Here is a 7,518-nt window from a genome sequence, read left to right as displayed (position 1 = left end):
GTGTTTTTTTCCAGTTCTGGACATTATAAATATTTCGTCTCTCAGTGAGACGGGAGATGTCAGTATCTGAGGTCCTCTCAGGCACATCTTTGCACTGCAGGAGCTCATCATCAGAGAGTTTTAACAGTTTGTCCAGTTGAAAGGAGTGTCCTGACTCACTGTGCCACCCTGCTGCTCGCAAATGACCCTTGTCAGATCTACTTCAGCCTAAAGCCCAGCAGAGGAATTGCTGCACTCTGTAACTGAGAACATCTCTCACGTCTGAGGCTTCTTGATGGTTTAAATCTGTGCTGGAGGCTTTATCGCTGTGTCAATTTTAGAGAGGTGTGTGATCATGAGAGTGTGGAGGACCTTATTTTTTGGAAATATGTGCTACAGGCAGCTCTGTGGTCAGTGAAGCTGCTGGTCCTGTCAGTGGTGTAATTTGACTCTCTTTACATTCAGCTGCCATCATCATACTGTAACGTGAAATGCTTGTACAGACTTTAAACCTTTTTCGATTTCCGATTTGGCTCTTAAACATTGGAGCCTGACCTCTGACCTTTCATCTGCAATGAACTGTACTCCTAATGCCACCATCACTCCTCAGCTGGGACTTGCCCTGAGCCCAAAGGCTGGAGATGGAGGGACCCAGGAAAGTGGTGGCAGTACAGGAGGCAGTGGAGGACTGTGGGTGACGTCCCTGCTCGGCGCCACACTGATGATCATGTGTGTCATTGGTGTGGCAGGCAACACATACACACTCATCATTACACGCTCAGCTGCCCTGCGCCGAACAGGCTCCATGTACGTTTACATCATCAATTTGGCTCTGGCTGATCTCCTCTACCTCTCCACCATCCCCTTTGTGGTCTGCACCTACTTTGCCCATGACTGGCTTTTTGGTGAGGCTGGCTGTCGCATCCTGCTGAGTCTTGATCTCCTCACCATGCATGCCAGCGTCTTCATTTTGGTTGCAATGAGCCTGGAACGATATCGTGCTGTGGCAAAGCCCTTCAGGGCTCACAGGTCCTCATCCCGCAAAAGACGGCTATCGGCTGGGATTATCTGGGGGTTAGCCTTCGTGCTGACGCTTCCCATGATGATAATGATCCGACTCAGGGAGGGCAAACCCACTGCAGCAGGTTTGGTGAAGAGGATCTGCTTCCCTACCTGGACCCCTGAGGCCTACAAAACTTATATCACTGTCCTGTTTTTTACAAGTGTTTTAGTGCCTGGATTGGTGATCGTTGGGCTGTATGTTGGGTTAGCCAGACGTTACTGGGCAGCACAGGCTAGCTTGGGAGGTAGCAGCCGCTCTGCCCGCAGGAGAGGACTCAAACAAAAAGTCATATCCATGATCTTCAGCATTGTGGTGGCTTACTGGGCCTGTTTCCTACCTTTTTGGGGATGGCAGTTAGCCAAACTGTTCTCTCTTGAGTCTCTCAAAGCCCTGTCTCCAGCTGCTCATAATTATGTGAATTTCTTTGTCACGTGTCTGACCTATGGGAACAGCTGTATCAATCCATTTCTTTACACTCTTCTGACCCGGAACTACAAAGATTACTTGGCCCAGAAAGGTCAGTCTGTGGGGTCAAGCAGGGCTGACCCCGGGTCAGCCGTGACCACGCCACTGCAGGACCTTTAGTGGAAAAATAAATGATTGCTGAGCATAAACACTCAAGTGGGAAAATGTTATTGACTCATCAGCCTGAGATTGGACATTTTTGTTCCAGCAATTTTGTACAAAGCCGGTAACTTGTTATCTTCAGTAGCACTTTCTGCAAACTCTATGAATGCTGCAAATATATGTGGTGTGATGTTTCACAATCTCTGCTCTGTTGAGAAAGAAAACCAGAACTGTGAGGGATTCAGATTAATTCTGGTGAGTTTTTGCAAAAATGAACATGTGACTTCAAGACTTCTTGTTGGAGGGCAAACAGCACAAATGACACAGTATATGATTTCAGTTCTTTATTTAACACTCGTCCCTACATGAACAAATTCTACTTTCCTGACATTGATGGTATAATTAATACAAATTAGTGAAGGATATTTGGGTTCAAATGTGGCTTACTTTCCTAACTGAACAGGTTTGAACTGAATTAGAGTAGAAAAAGTATAAAAATGGAAATTTTTCTTACGTTCTGAAAACATTTTGGAGGAAATACAGATCACAAGCATCGTAGCAGTCAATTACTCTGCAATTGCTGTTAAAACATTTGAATAATTGGACAATAGAATCAAATGTAAAGAACTGCTTCAATTGTTCCTTCATTTTCCTATTTGCCATCCACTTCATACACACACACACACACACACACATGTAAAGAACATTTCATCTCCTTCCAGGGAATGTGGTTGCATTGTGCCACATTCCTCAGCCTCAGGCCACAGCTCTTTTGAGTCCTGCTGTAAATTGTCTCTGTAAGAATGTTCTTCATCTCACCTCTGTCATATATTGTCCTTCCTTTTGCATTATCCTGTTTTATCCTCTATTATCTGCTCTACCCTGACAGTCCAGTCGGTGTACTGAACATATTCACACTAAAAGCGATTATTGTTATGTCTTAATTTGTCCTCATTTTTTCTTCCTTTTTTTTACATTACAGTTTTTATGAGGCCAATGTTTTATACCAGTTCTAAAAGTCACCCTTTTGAACAGACTTGAATGAATGGGCAGTACTACAGACATCCTGATTTATGGAGAATAATACAAATGCAATGGAGGCTATGACCTATGATCCTTCACACATGCATTGGTTTCTCTGCTTTATGTTCTGCTTGCACTGATGCAAAATTATAACTAACTGACTGATCTAAAACCTCTGAATGTGTCCTCCACTGTATGTGAGAAGATACAGATAGTATGTTTGTTTTAGATTTGTAATACATAATGTCTGTGTTTGATGAAGTTAAAAGAACATATATAAGTCATCCATTAATACCCATTTACCATAACTGAAGTTTATGGCTTATGGTTCGCTGTATGGTGTGTGTGTCAGAGAGTGGGAGAGGAAGAGAGACGGAGAGCTGGCACTTTTTTATTTTCTCACAGCATTTATTAACAAACTCAGTGACTGATGAGACGTCAAGCAGGCACAGTCTGGTAAGATGTGCTGTGGCTCCCTCTTTAGGCCATTTCCACTTATTACAATGTAAGCACTCATGTTTCTAGTGTTATGTTTCCATAAGCCTCAGTGGGAGAAAAGATGAACAATCAGGCCAGGGCTCAGTAATGTAAAACAGACTATTTCAGCAACAAACAAATGGTAGACAGGTCAGGAGTCAAGGGTCAAGAAGACGTCGATCTCTACTTGATCTTGATGCCGATAATCCTCGCGTCACCGCTGACATCGAAGAACTTGTACTTGACATCTCCCAGACGGTTGGGGAAGTTCATCATGGAGCCATCAGGAAGCTTGATGTAAAACTGCTCATTGTTGAAGTTGATGTGAAACTGATGCATGTAAGACAAGGAGAGACAGACAAAACACACAATTTCTCTTTCAGTGTCACTCTGTTAATTTCACACTGTTGCACAACAAAAAGATAAGGTGCCTTGTTTGTGAAAAGAATGACTGAAACAGCATTTTGAGCAGAGTAATCTGCCAGAGACTTCAAGGTGACATTATCTATCTGTGTCTAAGGCTATTAACTTTTATGAGCCTATAAACCCTGTCATGATGGTATAGCTCAGTGTCTGTTGACCTAACAGTACAGCACAGATACTGAGCACCTAATAACCATGATGAACATCATTATGAAATTTTAGCTTGAGTCAAATGACTGTGACAAATACAGCAAAAGCACTTCGCCAATGGTGTGCAAAAAATATTCTTTCAAATACAGCAGGTCTTTGTGTGAACTATAAACACACCCAAAATCAGCTTTAAGCCTTTGTTGTCTATACAATGATAAACACATAAGAATGAACCTTAATTTTTTAAAAAGCTATGACAACTTTCCCTGTAGAATGAGGTATTTAACATTTTAGGAGCTGAATGTAATGTAGACCATTACAAACATGTAAGGAAAATATTTAGTGGAATAAAATGTATTATTGGCACAATTACGTTGCCATATTAATCTTTGACCTCGTCTTTGACATACTGAGACGTGATATTTATGTGTATTTTCATTTCCTTTCTTTCTTTTTTTCATTAGTTTTAGCATTTACTAATATCATGTTTGTTGTGCCACAAGTCTAGTCTGACTTTAGAAAAGCTACAGACTATATATGCTACTACATCCTTCAGACTGAACCTTGTACCTCTGTACGTGTGTCGATGACTAAATGGCTTTCTCATATCAGACTGAAGGATTTTGAGATTGCAAATAACTGACATATGCTCCCATACTCTACCAACACACCTTGCATTCCTCCCCACGTGCAAAGGGGAAGTTTCCCTCACGTTGCTCGTCACCCCAGCAACCACCAGACACCGAGTTGCAGACAATGACGTTGGCGTCCCCACCACAGTTAAAACGGGGGTTGAAGTGCATTGCAATGTTTTCAGGGTCATGACCGATGTTGAGGGCGAAGCTAAAATGGAGACAGAGGTGTAGAGGTCATGAAATAGTAAAATGTGGATGAAACATTAACCTATCTCACAGTACGTAAAGTCAACTTTCTCTTGATTAAATGTGATTGAATCCATATCTGAAAGCTAAACTGCATGAACCAGAGATAATGGCTATAAAGTCAGATGTTTCAGAGTGTTTCAGTATCTGACAAATTCATATCTCATGACGGGGACTTACGAATTGCAGTCATCCTTAGGCTTGACGCGGACCTTGAACTCCTGCCCCTCCTTGAATGCCATGTCTATGACTTTCTGTAAAGGGAAATGACAAAGAGGAACATGGGAAATGATTTAGAGGGATGGGTGGATGTGTCTCTCATAGATTTAAGGCAACATTTGGAGATTTACAGCAGTAACTTAATTTCACACAGAATAAAAGTGACTCCAATAAGGAAACAAGTTCATTTAGAGCTTTGACATGAAAAAAATAGTCAAGCTAATTTTCTTATTTTAACTTTATGATTTTAGTGCAACTTAGGGTTGGATCACACCACCAATCAGGAGAGAGAGAGGGCTAAATAGCTGCACTAAAACAAAATCCATCGATTTAGTTAGTGAAGTTACAGTGCAAAGAGGAAGAGCTTTCCTCCTAGAACAAGTCTTGTTTGTCATATCATGCTATTAAAACACTTTGGTGTGTAATTTAGGACTATGTAGAGACAAATCTAAATGACTGTTTGTTCAGTCATACTCTAAGGGGAGAACTGAGAATCACAGGTGTTCTTATCTTGCTGTTGATGATCAACTAGGATCGAACAGTGTACCCAGGGCTGTAAAAGCACTGAAACAGGAAGGTGCTGTATTTGTACGTTAACATGTGGTCATGTGGAGACAGTAAAACCATAAAAAGACACACACACAGGGATCTTCTGCTACGATAAATCTGCACACACTAGATTGGCACCACTGCCACACCTCTCTACAGAGTGTGTGTGCTTATAAAATAATTAAAGAAAAAGTGAATTTAACAGAAAAGAAAGAAAGAAAAGAAAGAAATACACCTAAGATTTAATTCAAATATTTGCACTTTAAAAAACCCTTTCAGCATACCAGGAATTTTCTTCAAAAATCAATGGACCTGTAAAACAATAAATTCCTTTTACTATTGTCCTTCCTATCTGTACACTACTCATCACCTGATCATTACACGACTTCAACATCCTGGCCCCTATATACCTGTACCACACCCACAGATACCTCTGCCTATACCACCTACAATATACTCTTTCAAGTCATGTCTTATCCCCTATCTCACATCACTGCTAGTTTATCATTGACTGAATAGGGCATGGTGTTAGAAAATAATTAAGTTATGCTTTATTAATCCCTGCGGGTATTTGACTCATTCTAACTTTTTTTTTTATTTAGGGGAAGTGTGCAACATCCCAACACAATGCCTGTCTTCTGTTCCAAGTCCACTACCAGAGTATTTATACCTTACAATAAATGAATGTCTCACAGGGGTCAAAGAGGCCTACGACTTTTTACTGTGAGGTGACCAGGGTACAAAACTTAGCCACTTCTTTAGATTTCACATAATAAAGATGAGAGCAAAGCTTTTCCTGGGCTTAGGTACATGGATATTTTAGATTCCATTATTAGTTTTGGTGCACGCATCTTTATCAAATTACATGGCAGATGTGAATATAAGGGAAATAAGGTATGTGTGTCCCCTGGATAAATGATCAGTAAAAAAGCTCAATCTACACAAAAAAAAATATGTATAAAAAGATAAGAAGTTGTGAAAGCTACCAAGTCTTTTCTCTCTTTTCTGTGGACTCAACATTAAGTCATTAGCACCTTCACAAAAACTGGTGAATCAGAGATAATCACTCTGTAAAGCACAAACCTCTTTAAAATGTACCACTTCGACCTTACTGTTATCCAACTTGTAAATCTGAAATACGTGAATATTTTAAGTGCATTCAGATAACCCAGTCTTCACAATGTACAATGTACAGCACCAAAAGCATTTACTGTTAAAGTAAACAAGAAAATCATTCTTCTTCTGAAGATAGTCAAAGCAGATATTTGTCCATGTGGAGAATGAAGAAATGTCTTTTGAATGAAGCTTTTCACACCACTCACCATCTTGGCTGTCTTCAGTAGGTTGCGTCGGGAGTGACAAAGCTCTGCAGGCAGGTGAGTGGTTTATATAACACTGGTGATGTTGGAGGCAGGGAGTGACCAACGAGGAACAGGCTGTAAAAAAAAAAAAAAAGACCATTTACATGTGATGAAATGAACCACTGAATCATTGTGCTGCTTCACATTACAGGATGTAGGCTTCATTTTTCAGTACAAATTCCTCTTTGTGAAAAGAAACGTTTAAAAACAATCTATGTGTGTATCTAACACATGTGTGCACAGTTAGCTTTTACCTTTTAAAAATGATCAAACTATGTTGTTCATCAATATGGAGCCAATTTTAGATATTTTATACCATATACTACTGGTAGATTAAAAGTTTAGAGCTGCACTAGTAGTGGAGTAAGATGTACAATATTTCACTCTGAACAGCAGTGGAGTAAAAGAATGAAGCAGCATAAAAAGTTACTTTTCTTGAGTATTTCCAAGTTCTGCAAATTTATATTTAAGTTCAGTACTTGCTTGAATAACATCTTTTTTTTAATCACACCACAACAACAGAACAGAATACAAACACCATGAATAATTTTGTCAGTTAACTCCACACAAAGTGCAGGAAATAGAAAAAAATTAAACTATGTTGAAGAATGAATCGGGGACTGTTCACACACCTCCCTGATGGTATTACGTGATTAATTTTTAACACATTTTTTCAAACAAATGCTGATTTCTAAGGCACTTTCTATTATTATGTCATACTGTGTGTGTAAATGTGTGTCTGTGGGACGGAGAGTGGGTGCCTGTGTCTCAAAGTGGGTCATGGTTTCACAGTTTCACCCGAGCAACACAGTGACGTATGCTTTAC

At 40.0% G+C, this 7,518-nt stretch overlaps 2 protein-coding genes across 2 annotated transcripts; one reads left to right on the top strand and one right to left on the bottom strand.

Annotated features, from left to right (window-relative positions):
* Nucleotides 1-338: 338 nt before the first annotated feature.
* On the top strand, nucleotides 339-2,859 carry uts2r4 (urotensin-2 receptor 4). Its single transcript, XM_018685324.2, has one exon. It carries the CDS (start codon nucleotides 554-556, stop codon nucleotides 1,625-1,627), a length of 1,074 nt encoding a protein of 357 aa, XP_018540840.1. The 5' UTR covers nucleotides 339-553; the 3' UTR covers nucleotides 1,628-2,859.
* A 148-nt stretch (nucleotides 2,860-3,007) lies between these two features.
* Nucleotides 3,008-6,756, bottom strand: lgals2b (lectin, galactoside-binding, soluble, 2b). Its single transcript, XM_018685326.2, has 4 exons — nucleotides 6,654-6,756; nucleotides 4,744-4,817; nucleotides 4,354-4,525; nucleotides 3,008-3,439 (listed from the first exon to the last, which is right to left on the bottom strand). The coding sequence occupies exons 1-4, from the start codon at nucleotides 6,654-6,656 to the stop codon at nucleotides 3,293-3,295; spliced, it is 396 nt and encodes a 131-aa protein (XP_018540842.1). The 5' UTR covers nucleotides 6,657-6,756; the 3' UTR covers nucleotides 3,008-3,292.
* Between the last annotated feature and the right edge of the window lie 762 nt (nucleotides 6,757-7,518).

The sequence above is a fragment of the Lates calcarifer genome, linkage group LG5 (assembly GCF_001640805.2).
Source record: "Lates calcarifer isolate ASB-BC8 linkage group LG5, TLL_Latcal_v3, whole genome shotgun sequence".
NCBI classification, from domain to species: domain Eukaryota; kingdom Metazoa; phylum Chordata; class Actinopteri; family Centropomidae; genus Lates; species Lates calcarifer.
This window is presented reverse-complemented; position numbering and strand designations above follow the sequence as displayed.

What these genes read in the sequence shown, in the direction of transcription:
- uts2r4 (XM_018685324.2), top strand. Translation starts at nt 554, where the DNA reads ATGAACTGTACTCCTAATGCCACCATCACTCCTCAGCTGGGACTTGCC.
- lgals2b (XM_018685326.2), bottom strand. An exon ending in CCTAAGGATGACTGCAATTC is followed by an intron (nt 4,526 to 4,743) that starts GTAAGTCCCCGT and finishes TCTCCATTTTAG; the next exon opens with CTTCGCCCTCAACATCGGTC. An exon ending in CACGTGGGGAGGAATGCAAG is followed by an intron (nt 3,440 to 4,353) that starts GTGTGTTGGTAG and finishes TACATGCATCAG; the next exon opens with TTTCACATCAACTTCAACAA.